This window comes from Molossus molossus, unplaced genomic scaffold (assembly GCF_014108415.1).
Source record: "Molossus molossus isolate mMolMol1 unplaced genomic scaffold, mMolMol1.p scaffold_m16_p_3, whole genome shotgun sequence".
In the NCBI taxonomy this organism is placed as follows: domain Eukaryota; kingdom Metazoa; phylum Chordata; class Mammalia; order Chiroptera; family Molossidae; genus Molossus; species Molossus molossus.
In genome coordinates this window covers 96062927-96083933 of record NW_023425366.1, presented here as the reverse complement: position 1 = coordinate 96083933, position 21007 = coordinate 96062927, and the positions used below count along the sequence as shown (strand labels likewise).

The 21007-nt window shown below is 43.5% G+C and overlaps 1 protein-coding gene and 1 pseudogene across 2 annotated transcripts; both read right to left on the bottom strand.

The window, feature by feature from the left end:
- Positions 1 to 11816: 11816 nt before the first annotated feature.
- Positions 11817 to 13948, bottom strand: LOC118642095 (annotated as a pseudogene).
- A 172-nt stretch (positions 13949 to 14120) lies between these two features.
- Positions 14121 to 19914, bottom strand: AZGP1 (alpha-2-glycoprotein 1, zinc-binding). Of its 2 annotated transcripts, none has more exons than XM_036280524.1 (5): positions 19865 to 19914; positions 19647 to 19770; positions 17513 to 17770; positions 15189 to 15461; positions 14121 to 14620 (listed from the first exon to the last, which is right to left on the bottom strand). In XM_036280524.1, exons 2-5 carry the CDS (start codon positions 19711 to 19713, stop codon positions 14334 to 14336), a joined length of 885 nt encoding a protein of 294 aa, XP_036136417.1. In that variant the 5' UTR covers positions 19714 to 19770; positions 19865 to 19914; the 3' UTR covers positions 14121 to 14333. The 2 variants fall into 2 exon arrangements, with proteins under 2 accessions (XP_036136417.1, XP_036136418.1); XM_036280525.1 differs by having other exon boundaries at positions 19647 to 19767.
- Positions 19915 to 21007: the final 1093 nt, after the last annotated feature.

Genomic DNA, 21007 nt, shown 5'->3' with positions numbered 1-21007 from the left:
TTCAAAAGTTGTTTCCATGGATTCAGGAGGGGACGAGGTCGGCAGCAGGCTGGCTCCATGGAGGCCTGAACAAGGGGGGCAAACCGCGGAGTTGACCCCCCAACCCCCCCAGAGTCTTTGGAAATGCCCCACTCCCCGCTTTCTGGGGGCACGAAGGGAGGGCGAGACCAAAAGTGCGGGGGCAGGAAGATAGACGCAACGCCCGCAGCGGCCCCTCTCGGTCCCCGGAGGCCGAGACCCGCGCTGCGGCTATGAGAACGCAGTCGTCCGGTCCCCGCAGAGCCTGCCTCACCGCGCGCACCCTAGCGGCCCGACGCGGAGCTCCGCCATGGCCACCGACACCGCGGGCACACAAAGGCCGGAAGTGCGCCCGCGTCCCCCTGGCGAGGTGTCCTCTCTAGGACTGCGGAGGACTCACATCTCGGTGGTTCCCCCCAGGCTCGAAGGACTACCCCCACCAAAGAGCGCAAGAACTCCATTCTCAGGCCCAGCAAAATGAGTAATCTATCTATCTATCTATCTATCTATCTATCTATCTATCTATCTATCTATCATCTATTAGAAACCATATATAGCAACTCATGTGTGTAAGAGAAACTCCACTTAAAAGGTATCCAGGCCTGTTTCAGGTAAGGGGTTGGAACATGGCAGACTATCATGCAGACTTCCCTCCAGAGGATAACGAACCTGATGCTTGGAGCAAGTTCTTGCCTGCTTAGGGTTTCCCAGTGATATAGTTGTGTCAGAACCCAGGACTTGTGCCATGTCCACCTTTCCACTGCTTATGCTTTCAAAATGGCAGGAAACATGCAACATGAGTAAGCACCAATTCAGAAAAGACCATCACATACCCATTCGGATAGCTATTAAACAAAAACAAAAAACTAAATAACAAGTGTTTGCAAGGAGAAATTGGAACCCTTGTGCATTGCTAGTAGGAATTAAAAGGTCTGAACTGTCAGAAGGTCACATCCACGGCGCAAGATCAAAGTAGAGCAAAACAATTTTATTCCATGTGCCTGAGTGCAGGTGGGCTGAGCCCCAAAAGGGCTCAGCCTGGAATAACAGTTGGGGTGTGGGTGATATACTACTTTACTTCTAGCTTCCAGCAGTTCCTGCTGACATACTTTGCCTGGCCCATTGTCCACTTTGCAGTTGGACTGGTCTGGTGTCTGGTCCTGCATCTGCTGGGTGATTCATTGCCTTGTGGATAATCTAGATAATCCGTACTCAAAAGAAGGCTGAGCAAAGGTTAAGCAAGCAACACATTTTTCACAGTTTCTGCCTTTTACCCTTTAAAATGTTACTAACCCTTTCAGGAATGTAAAGTGGTTCAGCCACTGTAGAAAACAGTGCGGCAGCTCCTTAAAAATTTTAAAATGAATTTACCATATATCCAGCAATTCCAATTCTGGGTATATGCCCAAAGAATTAAAAGCAGTGACTTGAAGAGATATTATACACCCATGTTCATAGAAGCATTATTCATAATAGCCAAAAGGTGAAAGGAATTTAAGTATTCATAGATGAATAGATAAACAAAATATGGCATGTCCATATAATGGAATCTTATTTAACCTTAAAAAGGAAGGACATTTTGATACTTGCTACAAAATGCATGAACCTTGAAATTATGCTAAGTGAAATAAACCAGTCACTAAAGGACAAATATTGTATGATTACATTCATATGAGGTGCCTAGAGTAGTCAAATTCACAGAGCCAGAAAGTAGAATGGTGGTTGCCAGGGGCTGGAAAAATAGGGAAATCTTGCCTAGCGGGCATAAATTTTATTTTATTTTTTTAAATCCTCACCCAAGGATACTTTCCCATTTATCTTCAGACAGAGTGGGAGGGAGGAATAGAGAGAGAAAGACAGAGAGAAAGATCGATGTGAGACATCAATTGGCTCCTCCTGCACTACCCGGACCAGAGCTAGGGGCCGAACAGCATGAGGTTCATGCCCTTGACCGGAATCGAACCCATGACTCTATGGTCCGCAGGGAATACTCCAACCACTAAGCCAAACCGGCCAGGGCGAATAGGCATAAATTTTAAAATTTACAAAATGACAACTCAACAAAAGAAAGACAAAGAACCTAATTAAAAAATGGGCAGAGGACCTAAATAGACACCTCTCCAAAAAGGACAAACAAATGACCAAGAGAGCCCTGGCTGGTTTGGATCAGCGGTTAGAGCGTCAGCCTGCGGACCAGAAAGTCCCGGGTTTGGTTCCTGCTAAGGGCACATACCTCGGTTGCGGTTTGTCCCCGGCCCCAGTTGGGGTCGGGTGGGTGGTGACCACTCGATGTGTCTCTCACGTTGATGTTTCTCTCTCTCTTCCCACCTCTCTCCCTCCCACTCTATCTGAAGATAAATGCAAAAATGTCCTCGAGTGAAGATAAAAAAAAAAAAAAATGGCCAAGAGACATATGAAGAAATGCTGAACATCACTAATCATCAGAGAGATGCAAATTGAAACAACTATGAGGTATCATCTCACACCTGTCAGAATGGCCGCCATTAATAAATCATCAAACAAGTGTTGGCGAGGGTGTGGAGAAAAGGGGACTCTAGTACACTGCTGGTGGGAATGCAGACTGGTGCAGCCACTGTGGAAAATGCCATGGTGTTACCTCAAAAAGTTAAAAATTGAACTGCCATTTGATCCAGTGATCCCACTTCTAGGAATATACCCTAAGAAACCTGAAACACCAATCAGAAAGAATATATGTACCCCTATGTTCATAGCAGCACTATTTACAAGATCTGCAAACAACCCAAATGTCCATCAGTAGAAGAGTGGATAAAAAAGCAGTGGTACATGTACACAATGGAATACTATGCAGCTGTAAGAAAGAAAGATCTCTTATCCTTTGAGATGGCATGGAAGGACCTGGAAAGTATTATGCTCAGCGAAACAAGCCAAGCAGAGAAAGACAAATATCACATGATCTCACTTATTTGTGGAATATAATCAACTAAACAAACTGCTGAACAAAATTAACCCAGAGACACAGAGGTGGGGTACAGACTGACAAGCCTCAGAGGAGGGGGTGGTGGTGGTGGGGGAAGAGATAAACCACAGAACTTACATGCATGTATGCATGACCAATGAACATAGACAACAAAGCTGGGGATGGGGTTGGAGGCAAGGGGAGGAGGGTGTCAATGGGGGAAAAATGAGAAACATTTGTAACAAAAACAAATTAATAAATAAAAAATTAAAAAAATAAAAGAAATGGTTGAGATGGTAAATTTTATGTTATTTTTTGTATTTTACAAAATACACATACAAAAAAGAGCTCAGAGAATACACAATCCCATGTAAAAAGCATTAGACATGTGCTAGAAAAATAGTTATCTGAAACAGTAAACAGACTTGGTAGCAGAATATAAATAAATATTTGTAGATAATGAAGTTAACCAATATTTTATGAATGAGTATGACAATACCACCCCAATATCAGGTTTTCAAGAGATAGGAACAAAAACTGAAACTCTGCCATGTACCAGGGCAGTTCTGGAAAACTTTCAGAAAAGCTTATTGTAATACCTTTAAGCAAACTACTTAATATTTATAGAAAACTCGTACCAGGGAAAGCATTAGAAAAGTCCTGTCACTGTCAGAAGAAAAATAATTGAATATTTTTCACTCTGCGTATCATTCCTAATGTCCTGCATTTCACATTGCTTTGGGAACTAAGAAAGGCCAACATTATTAGAAAATAATTCAGAACAACAACAACAACAACAAACCCAGCAGCATCAGAAGAGATGTGAATTAGCAAGAGGATGTGTGGAGAGAAGGTAGGGAATATTCACAGGAGCCTAGTCTATGGATTTATAAGCTCAAAACCCACTTTCTCAGAGCAGGACTAAATCCAGGCAAAACAGGGGTGACCTTCCTATTCACACCTCCCTTTCTGCTCTCTCTCCCTCTCTTGCAGCAGTTTCATCAGATGTCCTAAGCTCTGTATTTGGAGAGCAAGGTAGGAATATTTGAAGGTTCTATAACCTTCATTTTCCAAAATTAATCACCTCCCTTTTCCCAATAAAACTGTCCATAATTGGAAAGTCCCAAAGCAAAATGTAAAGTTCAACCTACCAAGTCTGAGACATGAAGACCAATAATAAGTAAGGAGGTTTAAACCAGCAATCAAAAACCTCCCAACAGAGAAAAACCCAGGACAAGATGGTTTCCCTGGTGAATTCTCTCAAACATTTAAAGAAGAATTAATGCCCAATCCTTCTCAAACTCTCCCAAAAACTTGAAGAGATGAGAACACTCTCTAACTCATTTTATGAGGCTAGTGTTACCCTGATACCAAAGCCAAATAAGGACACTATAAGAAAACTATAAAGCAAATGTTCTTGATGAATATACATAGATGCAAAATTTCTCCACGAAACATTAGCAAATTAAATTAAAAAATATTAAAAGGATCATATGAGCAGGCCAATGTGGCTCAGTTGGTTGGAGCGTTGTCTTGTGCACCAAAGGGTCGTGGGTTCGATTCCTGGTCAGGGTACATACCTAAGTTGTGGGGTCAATCCCTGGTTGGGATGTGTTTGGGAGATGGCTGATCCATGTTTTTTTTTTTTTTTTCCTCCCTCTCTCTCCCTCTCCCTTCCTCAAATCAATAATAATAAAAAAAACTCCACTTATCTTTGGGAGAAAATAAAAAAATTTTTTAAAAAATCACACAACACGATCAAGTGGAATTTATGCCTGGGATGCAAAGATGGTTCAGTACACACAAATCCAAATAAATGTGACACAACACAAAACAGAATGAATGATAAAAATAATATGATCATCATCTTTGCAGAATACTGTGGCCACATTGGAACTGGAAGACATAGGAACAGCCCTGGGGCTAATTCTAGACTTAGTTTAGCCTCTTAGCCACTACATTAAGATACCTCAGACAAACCTTCAGTAACCAAAGTCACAAAACTTGTTTGAAAACTAGAATGCCAGCTTTATGACTTCTTAGGTGAAGTTATTCCCAGCTAGAGAATGGAGATGGAGAACATTCCTTTCTTTAGTAGAAAAGTCTACTTGAGAAAACTAAATTCAACTCAGAAATTTTGCTTAGTTAAAAATGGAAATTAGAGACTGAGGAAATAGCTAATTTAAAGGTTTATTATAAATTAGTGTATGTTTGAAGTTGATCTCTTGGTCCTACCATTTCCCATGTGTTGGGATTTTTGTCTCAAAAGCCAGGTCTACTGATAAAAGTATCTGGGTCCAACAGCCAGTTCTGTACTAATCCAAGCTCTGCTGTCTCTTAGCATAAAGCCCTCAAGGTTCATCTGTGTTGGAACATGTGTCAGAATTTCCTTCCTTCTTAAGGCTGATTAATATTTCATTGTATGGATAAACTACATTTTATTTATCCATTTACCCTTTGATGGACACTTGTGTTGTTTCCATCTTATCTTAACATGTAAAGAGGGAAACGATGTGATCTTACCTGTGTTGTCAGAGTATTAAGGATGATTGGAAAGGAGGGAGACTTGGGAGGACTCCAGAGAGAGGTACAGTCTGTGTGGAGAGAAGTGCCAGAGTTAGAGCATAATTTGGCTTTGGTGACATCTTGGCTGTACGGGAAGAAAGGGAGGGGACAGGAACCAACGGTCTTAATTTGAGTGTTTGGGAGAATAAAGATGCCCTTAACTGAGTTAGAGAAACCTGTATGGGGATAAGGAGAGGGAGGGGTTGTTTTTGTTTTCTTTCAGAAAGGAGTGGAGTGGGGAAAACCATGCTGGAATTTGTGTTTGTGATACTGAATTGTGTTCAGGACATCCAGGTGGAAATGCTGGGTGACAGGTGTGAAAAGGGAGTGAGGCGTCACCATAATTATAAAAGCGACCAACAAATATACTTGAGGAGAAACGTGCTCTTCTCTCCCCTCCTCACCAGAGGGGCTCCCTGTTAGCCTTGGGGGTCTTAAGAGTTGCTGGAAGAACTTCTCTGAATCATTAGCAAGATACATAGTGCCCTCTTGTGGCGATAATATGTAACTGTAACTGAGCCCACAACCTGGGGCAGACGTGTCTTTCCTGAATCCTGAAAGCCACAGTTTTTTTCCCTTTAGCTTAAGGAAATCTGACACAACTACACTAGCACAATGTGTTTTAAGATCCTGCACAAAAGGATCGTGTGCTCAAGGGTCCAGAGAAGCTGACTGCTTCCTCGGCAGGTGCTGTGAGCCTAGGAGGGACCTTTGGGACAACACAGTAGAAATGGCTGGTAGACAGATGGATGTGAAAGGCAGGGTTAATGGGCATAGCGGGGTGAGTACAGTGTGTATACTGAAAATGCTTGGGGGTCACCCTCTTGTTTCCACCTTTCCTTTATATTTCCTAACTATTAATGTGTAAGCAGCTTTCCCAGCCAGGCATTTTTAGTTTAGAGAAATAGTCTACTCGACTGGTCCCTAAGCAACAACATGACCAAGGGGAAAATATTCTGTTTGAGGTTTTTATCTTCTTTTAATCACCCTTATCTCAGTTTAAGGAAAGGCCGTTTCAGAAATCTGAGCATTTTTTTTTTTTTTTTAATACAAGCCCCTGGAATGACTCAAATGGCAGAACCTGCCTGGTGGCAGGCTGTATGAGTTAGGAAATAGGTTTGTTGGTTGTGAACAAGACTCCAGATAAGATTGGTTTAAGCAAGACAGAGGATTTAGGCAATTCAGGGCTGGGTTGGTGGCTCCGCTGTCACCTAGGGCCCAGGTTGCTTACAGCTTTCTGTTCCATTATCCCCAGGATGTGGTTGTCACAGTCACAGTGCAAAATGGAGCTTCAGGAACCACATCCACTTCCAAGGAGGAGAATAGGGAAGACTGAATGGGGATGGAAGGCTCATTCCTTCCCTGTAAGGTCCTTACCTGGGAGTTGTACCCTACACTTCTGTTGTCTTGAGGAATAAATTAATGAATAAAGGTAGAGTTTTGAACAGCACCTGGCTTAAGAAGGCTTTTATCTTAATAACAATAACAACATAATAATTAGTATAGCTAATAATTATTTAATGTTTATGTACCAGCCACTAAAGAGTGTTACTGTGTTATCTCACTTCATCCTCATCACACTCTGGGGTAAGTACTACATTATTTCTATTTCACAGACAAAAGAGATGACAGAGTTATAAATGGCAGAGCATCCAGTTAAAGCCATTAAATATTATTCCAGAGTCCACTTGCTTAACCAGTAACCCAAACTAACTCACATATACACTGTTGCGTATCTTTTGGGGGGGTGGGGTAGTAGTATATTAAGAACTTATTCCTGTATCTAAAGACAAATAGTCCTTACAAAGGATGGAACAGTTATTTCAGAAGGCAACTTAGTGATATGTTTCAAGAAGCTTTGAAAAGGCAGATATGAAGATATCACAGCAATACTGGAAAGAGCAAAAACCTTCGACATAGGGATATGTTTTAGTAAAGCCGAGGAACATCAATTCAATAGAATATTATCAATGGAGAACAAATGTTTTCACAGGATAGTCCAAAATGTGGGAAATAATCAGGATGTAAGTTGTATTTGCAAATTTAGATATTTTTAAAAAGTTATTATAGCCCTGCCAAGTGTGGCTCAATTGGTTGGAGAATCATCCTATACACCAAAAAGTGCTGGGTTTGAGTCCCAGTCAGGGTACATGCCCAAGTTGCAGGTTCGATCCCTGTTCAGGGCAGATATGGGAGGCTGCCGGTTGATGTTTCTCTCCCACATCGATGTTTCTCTCTCTCTTCCTCTTTCTAAAATAATAATGATAAAATTAATGTATAGCAAAAATAAAAATGTTGAGAAAGATTATATTTTTAAAAACTTTTTTTCCTTTATTGGTTTTAGAGGGAGGAGGTAGGGAGAGGGAGAGAGAGATAGAAACGCCAATGAGAGAGAACATTGATTGGCTGCCTCCTGCATGCCCTTCACTGGGGATCGGGCCCACAACCTGGGCATGTACCCTGACTGGGAATCAAACTGGTGACCTCTTGGTGCATGGGTCGATGCTCAACCATTGAGCTACACCAGCCAGGCAAGAGAAAGACTATGTTTAAATAATGCGGTTTGTTGAGTTTTTATTCTTTATACTTTCCTTTAATGAATGTACATTTTATAATACACACTTTAATTTTATACTACTAGTACATTTAGTGATGAAGTTTGTCTTGGTGATTACCTAATATTCATGTGGCCACAAGAAGTATCTTTCAAATGCCTCTGAATTCCTGTCTGAGGAGTCTGCATGACTTTGAACTCGGGGGAAACAAGTGCAGTGAATACAGCACTGACCTTGTAATCAGAAGTTTCTTCTTGATCCCAAGAAGGGATCAAGTTGAGCCTCTGTCATTTAGAAACCACATGAACTTGGCCATTTCCTTTTAGAATCTCCATTTAAAACTAGTATCCAAAAGAAAAAAACAAAACACTAGTATCCATCCCTGTTGTGAACCTCATTTCCTGCCTTCTTGTGCCTCTGTCTACAGATTCAGGGGCTTCCTGAATCCCCAAAGCATTATGTTATTCGCCAAGATGAATTCACTGCAGTGTACAATCAGTAAGTGCGTATTTAAAATTTTAAAATTTAAGTAGGATAATACATATTAATTAAATCTCATTTTAAAAGCCATTATTTTCATTGTATTATGCAATATTTCAATAATACAGAAAATGTAGAGCATATTATAATAACCACAAGTGTAATAGCAATTCAGTTTTGTTAAATCTCAACATTTTTGCCATTTTTGCTTCACACATACACACACTTTAAAGACCTAAAACATTAGGGAAGCAGATGATACATGGGCCTTACTAGGCTTAATCTTTTCTGTCAGAGGTAAGCACTTTCTGGATATGCTGGTTTTCCTTCTGCATATTTTTAGTTTACTGCAGGTGATGAATCCATAAATAAAACTGGGTTGCATGTATTTAACATTATAAAATGGATATACTTTATATATTAATTTGAAGCTTACCATTTTATACAATTGTATATTTTTGAGATTCATTTGTTACTATTTTAAAAATTATTTATCTATTTATTTTTAAATTTCCTTTTTCTTTATTGATTTTAGATAGAGAGGAAGGGAGAGAGAGAGAGAGATAGAAACATCGATGAGAGAGAACATCGATTGGATGCCTCCTGCATGCCCCCACTGGGGATTCCGCCCACAACCTGGGCTTGTGGGAATTGAACTGGTGACCTCTTGGTGCATGGGTCGATGCTCAACCGCTGAGCAACACCAGCCGAGTGAGATTCATTTATATTAATCCATGTAGCTTTAATTCACTAACTCTAAGTATAGCATTCCATCCTATGAATATACCGCAATGTATATATCCATTGGTCTATTGATGAACATTCTGATCTTTCAAAAACAAATTTTATTATTATAAACAATGTTGCAATGCATAGTGTTGCACTTGTCTCTTCCTGCACATCTACATGGATTTCCACAGGATACATGCCTAAGAATGAAGCTGTTCAGTTTTAGGATATGTAAATGTTTGGCTTTACTAGATATTCTTCAAAGCTGTGGCCTCCACTCCCTTCCCATGAGCAGTGCAGGAACATTTCCATTGCTCACCATCCTTGGGTAGGTGAGGGAAAAAGCTACATGTCTCATTAAAAGAAGTGATCTGTAATTCACATACCATTTAAAGTGCATATATACTTCAATGGATTTTGGTGTATTTAGAGTTGTGCAAACATCATCACAATCAACTTCAGAACATTTTTATTACCCCCAAAAGGGACCCTACACAAAAGTTAACTGTCATTCTCCAATCCCCCTACCTCCAGCTCAAGTCAACCACCAATTTGCTGCCTGACTCTATGGATTTGCCTATTCTGGACATTTCCTATAAACGGAATCATACACTATATGAACCTTTGTGATTGATTTCTTTCACTTACCATAATGTTTTCAAGGTTCATCCATGTTCTAGCATGCATTGGTACTACATTTCTTTTTATTAATGAATAATATTCTATTAAATGGATATACCACATTTATCTAATGATGGACATGCATTTTCCCCGTACCATTTGGCGATGAGAAATAATGCTGTTGTAAACATTCCCGTACAAGTTTCTAAGCGGAAATATGTTTTTATTTCTTTTGGGTATCTACCTGGGAGTAGAATTGCTGGGTCAAATGGCAATTCTGTGTAATGTTTGGAGGAACTGACAAACTGTTTTCCACAGTGGCTGCTGCATTCTACATTTCTACTAGTGTATGAGAGTCCACTTTTTCACATCTTCACCAACACTGGTTGACTGACTTTTTGACTTTGACATCCTAGTGGGTGTGAAGTGGTATCTTATTTTGATATATCTCATTGTTGTAATTACTAGTGGAGTATCTATTTATTGTTCATTCCTATTTTCTGTTCTGAGAATGTCCTGTCCATAATATTTGCCCATTCCCCACCCCACTTGCCTTTACTCATTGATTTGTCAGTGTTTGTTTTTATTATCTATTAAATTTTTTTCTTTATTAATTTTAGAGAGAGAAGAAGGGAGAGAGAGATAGAAACATCTCATCGATTGGCTGCCTCCTGCATGCCCCCCACTGGGGATCAGGCCCACAACCTGGGCAAGTGCCCTGACTGATGACCTCTTGGTGCATGGGTCGCTGCTCAACCACTGAGCCACATTGGCCGGGCGATATGTTTGTGTTTAAAAATACATTTGGATATTAAATCTTTTGCTGATCTTATCCACTGCAAAAATATGTACTCTCAGCATGTGGATTTGCTTTTCACTTTGTTTTTGTTTTGTTGTACACATTTTAAGTTTTAATGCAGTAGACTTTAATCAATCTTTCTTTTTTGGGGGATTATACTTTTTTTCCTTCTTCTTTTTAATATCCTCACCCAAGGATATTTTTCAATATTTGTTCCGATAGAGTGGGAGGGAGAGAGAGGAAGAGAGAGAGAAAGAAACATCAACGCAAGAGGGACACATCAAGTGGTTGTAGCCCACACAACCCCCATCAGGTCCGGGGACAAGTTGCAACCGAGTTATGTGCCTTTGACTGGAATTGAACCTGAGACTCATTGGTCTGTGGGCCGACACTCTAACCACTGACCAAACCGGCCAGGGCAGGTTTATACTTTTTGAGTCTTTTTAGGAAATCCTTCCTGTCCTCAAGGGTATAAAAATATTTTCCAACAATAAACTTAAGAGCTTGCTTTTCACTTCTCATGTTAAAAGTTGAATCCAGAGCAATTTGGCCTTTACTTCATACTTTCCCTTTCTGTGTTTGCCTTAGAGGATTACTTCTCAAGATTTGACATAGCAACCTGTTGTGAGGGAAGGTGGTAGGGATCAGTATGTAAATAATCTGGAGAAGTGTGTCCAGAATATCATTTGTTCCCCAGTCTGTGGCGTCTGCACATCCTGCAATTCTGCCTCACTGGCATGATTCATGCATAAGCACCTGCTCATGGGGCAGAAGTTTTTTTGCCCCTGGAGCTCCCACACAGCCTTAGAATCTGCCCAGTTTCCTGTGCAGCAACCTCTGGCCATCAGCCAGATTGTCCCTGAATCTCTGCCTTCCAATGAGACTGGTGTCTAGCCACACTCTAGCAGGGTTCTGTCCATCTCATTGTTCTAACCCAAATGTCCCATAGGGTCTGGATGAGGAAAGAGTGGATCGGGGCAGGGAGATTGTCAGCCTGGCTCCCTAGGCTCAGCTTCAACCCTGTTCAAGGAGGTGAGAAGAGAAATTGGAAAGCCATCAGCAACACAGACAGCAGACTTCTGGCCCTCGAACCCACCGGTGCCTCTGTGTATCATCTCTGTCTGGGCCTGCATGATCTATCTCTGATTTCTTGCTCACCGATTTTATTTTTCTCCTCGTAGGTCCACAAGACATCCCCTCCTCTTGTACATCCGGGTAATGTACACCAAGCTCCAAAAAGAGTGAATGAGAGACAGAGCCCACTGACCCCAAACAGGGTCTTTAGGAAGATAGTCTTCTCAGAGGGGTGGGACAAGATGCAGCTTACTCAATGGGACAAGGCTCTCTTTGGCATTCAGAGAAGATGGGCATCTAGAACCCATACAGGTGGTACTGCCCTCCCAAGGCTGCCCCCTCAAGGACCAGTCACACCCCCAGCTGTGTCACATAGGCCCAGAGCAGTCTGGGGCTTTCCGCCCCTGAGGCATCGGTGCTGCCCTGACCTTGTCGGATCAGGGTCTCCTCCTCCTTCTTCACCTTTCCTGAGTCTTCCCAATGCCAGATACTATGATACATGGTGAAACCCATGTAGAGAGCACTGGGCACAGCCACCAAGATGGCCTAGAAGGCCCCAAAGCACGGGGGTGGGGTGCATCATAGCAGGTGGCCTTGCAGCCTGGCTGCTGGGTGTGACACACACATTCGCTTTGCTCATCACCATAGACCCCTGTCCCACTGGCAGCCAGCAGCATGAGGCGGGATCCCAGGAGCATGGGGAGAAGGAGGCGCCGCACAGGTGGAGTGCCGCACAGGTGGAGTGCCGCACAGGTGGAGTGCCAGCTCTCCTCAGCCACCAGCTGCCTCGGGAACCTGCACACATCTTGCTGTGGAACACTGAAGACAGGTGGTTATGAGTGATTTTAAGCTAAGGTAGATTTCTGGCCTGCTGGGGATGATTTTGCTTGAGTTCTGTCAGCAAGCCTGCTTCTTCCTCTGGTGTTCTGTGAATAGGGTCTTTCATGCCCTACAGTGGCTGAGCAAGAACTGAAAAATTGACCTGACTCTCTAGCTTGTGCAAGAAACCCAAGATTTTTTACTGGGTAAGTGTCTATGAAGTGTCTCCTGTTAATCTAGGGCCTGACACATGAGGGAGATGAACGGGAGAAAAGGTCACGGATTTATTTTCTTTAAGTCTCATGTGTTCTTTATATCCAAGTCTTTTTTGGCATCTGGCCACTTTTGGATATTGTCTCCAGCTCATCTGAGTGGCAGTGAAGTAATGCAAGGGGAAGATTGGTTTATGCAGGCATGGAATGGTGCCAGAGGCAAAGCAGTGGACAGTAGTCCGTCATTGAGCTGAAGAGAGAGACTCTAAAGGTGTTTCTAAGACAGTGAGTGATTCTCTAGGGAATGTGGTAGGAGACTGGCAGGATTTCTGTTTGTTGGCTGTTTGCTTGTTTGTTTATTTTTTTTGGACAAAGGGGTAGAGCTCTTCTTGTGGAGGTATTTCATTAAAAAGGTCTGGCAGGCTCTGGCTGGTTTGGCTCAGTGGTTAGACTGTCAGCCTATGGATCAAAGTGTTGAGGGTTTGATTCCCAGTCAAGGGCACATACTTGAGTTGCAGATTCGATCCCTGGCCCTGGTTGAGGTCGTGTGGGAGGCAACCAATTGATGTGTCTCTCTTATATTGATCTCTCTCTCTCTCTCTCTCTCTCTCTCTGTCTCCCTCTCTCCCTCCCTCTCTTCCACTCTCTCTAAAAATCAATGGAAACATATCCTTGGGTGAGGATTAACAAAAACTAAAGAAGATCTGGCAGGGCAGGAGGATGTGGGCCAGGCCAGTCCATTGATCAGAAAATCTAAAGGACCTGTGGATGATAACGGGCCACATTCTAGCTAACTTCAGTTGAAAAAAAGGAAAAACCACAATCAAATGAATTTGGAAGGTGTACAGGAACATTAGACTGATTCTTGACTCCCTGGGAGTGCATCTGGGAAGGATGAAGCCGCTCAAATGACCTATACGTAGTTGTGTGTGGGCCCCAAGGCCAACTTGGTGTGGGAGGGGTGGAGTAGCTGGAGTGGAGGGCAGTGTCTCTCAGGGGACAAGGACATGCTGGGGAAACTGAGGTACAGAAGAGGCTTCAGGTTGAATTAAAGAGGTTGCAGAGTTCTATGACCTTACAACCAGAGGGGACATCAGCAGTGGGCATCTGAACAATGCTCAAGGTACCTGGTGGTCATGCCACGCTACAGTGGGAACCCAGGTCAAGTTGGCCAGTACATAGTGCTTCCGGCGGATATGAAGAATTTCAGATGATTCAAATGCTTGGGGGCGGGATGAATGATAACCTCTGCTGACACTTCTACAGCATTTAGCAGTTTAACAATCTGATTTATTTTGTGTCTAGGCTAGTTGATTAAATTTCACAGAATAGATACTTGGTTCTAAGGGGGATGTAGCAGTGAGTCATCTCAGTGCCCAGCATTCAAGTCTTGTGTCTCCAAATTCATTGCTTCCCTGGGCCTCGCTGATGGCGATGACAGTCATTCTAGAGCTTCTCTCTCCCGTATTCTGACAAAAGGGTGGTTACTGATCTCCAGACCCTGAGGTGCCTTTAGCCCCAGATTACTGCCTCTCATTCCACAGGACAGCAAGGGGCTGGGCCAGACTGCTGTGCTGCACATGGCAGGAGTAGGGCCCTCTGTCTGAAGAGGGGATTTTTATCACCACCCAGGCCTGGTAAGTGCCATTTTCACTGAGAGAACCCTCTCCCCATGACTCAGTCTCCACTACGTTGCCTGCCTGAGTCCAGTACACACTGATTGGTCGTGGGTAGAAGTTGTAGGCCAGGCACCTGAGGATCCTGATGTGTCCTAAGTCTCCATGGCTGGTGACTGACACAGAGGGAGGATCTGTGGAGAGAGACAGCATGGAGGTCGTTCCCCTGCTCACATCTCCCCCACCCCTGGAGTCAGGGATGAGCAGAGCCTACAGCTTTCTACCTACTTCCCCAGGGAAATTTCGAGAGGATCAGGGAAGCTGAGGCTTTCCATGGGCCCTCCTGTTAGATAATGCAATGTCCTTGGCTGCTTTCTTGTTTCCCAGCACCCCCTGCCCACCCACTATGTATTGACCTCTGACAGCAAGAAACATGAATGCCCCATGCATTGTTTTGTCCCCCAGCCCCCCGAAAGCTCCCAGTGGGCTTTGTGACTCCTCCTGCCCCCACTCCGAGCCCTGCTTCTTAGTTCTGCCTGCTTCTCTGTCACTGAGATCCTTCCCTCCTCCCTCCCACAAGACATGTTCCTCTGCAGACATTTTACATACCCACCTTCTCCCCACAGCCAAGCCAGGAGGCATATCATAGGGAGAAATGACTACAAGATTTGCCTGAAATATTCCCCTGAGGTTCCAGGCTGGGATCACCTTGGTGTTTCTAAGGTCAGTGCAGGGGAGCATGACAGAGGGAGCAGTGGGTACCTTGACGGTCCAGGAATGTCCTGCTGTATTGCAGGTATTTTTGCAGCTTCTGGGTGCACTCTTCTTCCAGGGAGCTCTTGGCCCGCCACACAGAACCCTCTGTCTCCCACTTCACCTTGGTGTTCAGAGCTTTTGGTTGCAGGGGGATCCAGGCTGGGATTTCTGTGTCGAACTTGATGTAGTCCTGTCCATCATAGGCAATCGTCCAGAATGCCCCACAGTAGTTGTTATTCCGGATTTTACAACCATACTTTTCCTGCATGGTGTGATTCCCTGCATGTAACCCAAATCAGTCAGCTTGGCATCAACTCTGTCTTCATGACTTACTCCTGCACAGTTTACAACCAATTAGGAAGAAAGGGTTTTGAAATCTAAACACACAACCCCTTTATCTTGGCAAACGGGTAATTAGACATAGAGCAGACAGAGAGAGAGAAGGAAACTGGGGTAATTAGACATAGAGCAGACAGAGAGAGAGAGCGAGAGAGGGAAACTAGGATGCTTTGGTGTTTTAGGCCAGTCTGAGATGAGATACATTCTCCCCAGCCAGGGAATTTCAGAGAGCTATGGACTGTAGACAGATCTTCTAGTGCCATGCAGCATTTTTTTAAATGAACTTTGAATATACTGTGAGGTCATAGGAACCGGACACACGCACATGGAAGTACATTGCCAAGTTAAATAGAAATTATTTGTAGTTTAAAATAGATTGTACAACCCATCCTTTCCCCCCGTTCTACATGGAGTTTGATGTCTCCAATAGAGTCCACATAAGTTAATCAGTTCTTCCCTCTATTCTGGTGTCTGATGTTTTCATTACAGATCTTTAACACTGGCCTCCTTCCCCAATTAGCAACACCTCTTGGGACCTGGCCTTCGTAGGAAAGGGGGACAGACCCACTTTATTTCTATTCTAAAAGTACGTGTTTATTCTATACGGATTAGTGCTATTGGCCCTGGCCCTGATCTCAAGCTACCTGGGTTCAAATCCCAGATCTGCCTCCACCCTGGCTTGTTGTTATTTCAGCCAAGAACCTGTGTTGCTTCAATTTTCTTGTTTCTAAAATGGCAATCGCACTATATTAGAGGGGTATTGGGATCATTGCGTGTGTACAGTGCTTAGCACATAGTGTTCAATAAATGTCAGGTCTTATTATTTTCTAATACCTGGTTTTCATCTCTTTATCCTTTTTACTCATGGTTGCTCACATCAACATTTCCATTCAAAGTCAACCACACCTGGTTTTAGTGTCCTTCCCAGGCACCTGGGCCTTACCCTCTCCTATTTCTGAGCACAGCTCAGGCTGTTTTCTCACAATTCACATCCTTCAGATTTTAGTAACTTTTGCCTCCTTTTGGAAACTTTCAGATTTCATGTAGCTTCATGATCATTTTAATACTCAGAAACCCATCTTTTGACACCCACTCTATAATAATTTAAAATCGCCAGTTCACTGGGCCTGCCATCGGCTGGCTTGTGAGGTGGGCAGTGTGGTTCAGGAGAACGAGTGCTGCGTTGGGAGACACGAGAACTAGTCTCTGTGCTCTGCTCTGCACTGGCTCCTCACACCTCGCATCCTAATGAGCCCTCTCACCCAAGTCTCCTCCTTATGGACAGGAGGCTCTTTATGATTTTATGGAACTCCACAGTTTGTGGTTTTGCATTCAATCCTTCCTGAGCTGCTAGTATGAGACATGTTTTGTACTAGGTACTTTCTCTCAACCATTCCGCATCTTCATTGTCTGTCTTCGATTTTAGAGCTCCAGGGGAGATTGAGACAGTCTGTGTTCTAGATTTCACAGAATTTACCTAGATAAGTTTTATGGAATCTCTTGGAGGCAGGACTCAGTGCTCCAGTTTTTGCAGATTCAGACCAGATAATTAAGAACACACTCACTGTGAAACAGCTAGTGACTGGCAGAGCCAGCCCCTGAACCCTGGTCAGAATGACCCAAGGTTAGCTCACTCCCCACCCAACATCCCTGAGTAGGGGCGAGCCTGACATCTAAAGTGGGATCCACCTCAGACCAGTGGGAGTGTGGAGTTGAGAGGTCAGATGTGCCTTGATAAGGGCTGACACTGACATCATTTCCTGTGAGAGCTGAGGCCTGGGAGGGAGGATGGGGAAAGTGATGGGGAAGGAGGAAAAGCAGCTGTGATGTAGGGGAGGGAGTGAAGAAATGTCTATGGATCACTAAATGTGCTGCTGGCTTCTCCTTTGGCATGGAGAGTATTTCCAGCCTGCAGACCCCTTTTCACTCACAGTTGCAAGACTGCCTCTTGAGCTAAGACCTTCCACCCCAGCAGTCCATAGGCCACTGACCTGTGTCCTTGTAAAGGTCCATGATATCTTTCAGGTTCTTCAAGAAGAAGTCTCCTCTGGCCTTCTGAGTTTTACTTACTTCCTCCCAGTCCACCATTCCTTTCACGTGTTTCCATGGGCCCAGGGGCTCAGCCTTTTCACTTTCACTATCATAGTGGAGGAAGGCCTGGTCATTGAGGTAGCCAGTGGCCTGAAAGCTGGGGAAGCCCTCGTTAGGCCTGGATATCCCAATGGAGTAGTAGGTCAGAGAATAAAGCCCTGCAAAAGAGGAGAAAAGACTGAGGTGTGGGATTCACGCAGGGGAGTCCCAATGTGGGGCAGCAGAGGGCCGGGAAGGGAGACCTGGTCACTGGGCTTCTTCCTCCCCAGCTCTCTCCACCCCGCTGCCAGCCTTGCCTTACTGGAAGCTCACTTGAGAGAAAGGGCTCTATTTCTATTCAGGGGATGATATTCCAGAGACCATTTTGTGTTTTACTACATTGTTTCCTCTCCTAGCACATCAAAAGATGATATTTCTCAGCCTTCTTGTAGGTATATTAGGACCATGGCTGAGTTCTGTCAAAAGGGAATGTGAGTGGAAGTGATTTCTTTCTTCTGGTCAGAGGCCCTGTGAGCTGGTTTGAATCCTCTGACTCTCTTTTATTTAGGCAATAATTGTGGAGGCCACAGGATGAAATAGAAGAGTCCCAACATGCAAACTGCCTGGATCCTTGAGTCACCGCAGGAAAGTTGTCTGATCTGTATTAATTTTTACACGATCAAGAAATAAACATTTGTTGAGTTATGCCACTAAAAACTGTCTTTGTTATTGGAGCATAGCCTAGTTAAACCTGACAAACACATATAATTAGAAAGTGTAGGAAGGAGAATTGACTAGAAACCTCAGGACAAGACTTAGATTGGATCAGCATAAGGTACTAACAGGATGGAGCTCAGAGATGCCAGAGCTGTCCCTGTATTTTTGTGTGAGTCAGGGAGTGGTAGAGGGTTGGGACATTTTCATAATTAATTTCAAAATGGATTCCTGATATGACTCTTATGGATATTACTAATGTTAGAGGTCATATTCCAGATTTCTAGTTCAAGTACTGAAGTTACTCTCACTAATTAGTTTCTAAATGTGATGACCATTTTACTCAGTAGGCGTCAAGTGAAGATTACTCCATAGAATGTGGGTGGGCCTCTTCTAATCAGTTGAAGGCCACAAAAGAAAAGACAGGTCTCCAAAGGAAGAAGGAACTCTGCTTCCAGATTGCCTTTGGACCCTAGACTGCAACATCATTTCTTTTCTGGGTCTCCAGTATGCTGACCAACTTTGCAGATTTCACACTTACCAGGCCCTACAATGGTGTGAGCCATACTCTTAAAATACATATATATGCATACTCTGTGCATATACGTGCCATTCATTCTGTTTTTCTGGAGAACCCTGGCTAAATTAAATTATGGAATAGGATGTGATTAACAATATAAATATGATCAATTGTTATAAAAAAACAAATATTCTGACAGTTTGTAAATGTAACAAATTCTAAACTTACACAGTTTAGCTTACATTTCTTCAACCTGAAATTTTGTATGGCAAAACAAGCCTCATTACTCTGTCTTAAAATTGACTCTGGTTCTGCCCAACCTCTAGAGGCTTCTTTCCCAGTCACTAGCCTTGCAGGCTCACTGCTGGAGTGTCTAACTGTGGAGAGAGGGAATGGGTTTATTTCTAGAAGCATCCTCCAGTTAAGAGGCCTTTCCAAGTGCTCTTCGGGGCCCCTGTCTTTCTCCCTGAGAGTCAGCCAGGTACATCCAGCCATTGGAAGTGGGGAGGAACAAAGCGTTCCACCTGTGTGGCCCCTGCTCTGTCCTGGCTGTATGACCCAAGACAGGTCATTTAACTTGTCTGGGTCTTAGTTTTGTTCATTTGCCTACTAAGAATTTTCTGTTCTAATCCTTTAAGGTCTTACTTAGCATGAGCCCAGAGTCTCCCTAAATGCTTCTGGAAGTGTGTGAGCTGAACACCCATTCCTAATATATACACTGGGAATCCTGACTTCATCTGGGGCCCTCTCCCAGTCCATCTATTTTGTTCATTACCTCCCCTCCATTCTTCTCTATACCCAGCCCTCGCTTCCCAACTCACCATCCTGGGTCTCCTGGGCGACTGCAGGACCCAGAAAAAGCAGCGGGAACAGCAGGACAGGCACCATTGTGCTCACTGTGTTGGGTGGAAGGTACTGTACTTCCTGAGGTCCTGGTGCAGACTACTTGGAGACACAGACAGTTATAGTTTTTAGAATGGCTGGGCTGGGGGCTCTCCCCAGGCGAGGTGAAGCAAGGTCAATGAGACAGGCTCCTCACCTGAATGTGCGGAAACAGGATACACAGATCCGGCTGTGCAGATGTTTTCCTCAGTGTGTCCACAGACGGTCTGCCAAAGGAGATCTGAGACAGTCAGTCTAGGGTAGGGACTTTGTCATGGGTCCATGCTGTGGCATTTGTTGCCCTGTTGGCAGTAGCATGTGTTTACAGTACTAGCCCCATGGTGTGATTTGGCTGTTCTTCTCCTGCCTAATTCCTCGTCTCCCCATGGATTCTGAGAACTAACTGGTAACTAAATGTATTTTCTGCTTAAAGTCCAAATAGGAACCTGTTTCAGCAACTAATAATGTGACTGTTACCGAAATTGAGACAGGTTGTTTTCAGGAAACAGTCATTCAGGGAAATGAGGGAGGGGTGACCAGGCTAGTTATGGGGCCAGATTGGGGCTAAAGGCAGTTAAAAAAGTGATGTTGGGCGTGGTCTTGCCGCTGTGATAAACAGATTGACTCAGTCGTTTCTTGTGGTCAATTAAAATACAATGTGAAGGCAAAATATTAGGTGCCAAGCAACTTGAGAAATTCAAAGACAAAGTCTGTGAGGATTGGGTTCATAGAGCTGGAAAGCTTAAAGAAAAAGAGAATCAACTCGAAAGCAGAAAGTATTGGCTTAAAGCACAGTCTGAAACTTAGGTGATTTCTATGATTGTGCAGAAAGACTCTTTTGGCTTTTCTAGTTTAATGGATGAAACAGACAAAAACCAAATAGTGCTTAATGATCTAAACCCAAGAACAGCCCTGGGCATTTTTCTCAGTGGTTAGAGCATCAGCCCTTGGACTAAAGGGTTGCAGGTTCGATTCCTGGTTAAAGGCATGCACAGGTTCTATTCCCGGCCCCTGTAGGGGTTGTGCAGAAGGCAACCAATTGATGTGTCTCTCTCACATCAATGTTGCTCTCTTTCTTTTCCTCCCTCCCTTCCATTCTCTCTAAAAATCAACGGAAAAATATCCTCGGGTGAGAATTAACAAAAAATAAATAAGTTTTCATAACTTAATTCCAAGTGTGATTAAGACTTTCCTACAAATCTTGTACGATTGCTACTAACAGTGGGTAACAACAAGAGCTTCACCAGAGAAGGAAGTTAAGTGTGGAATGGTGGCAGGAAGGGCTTCATGAGAGAGGTTG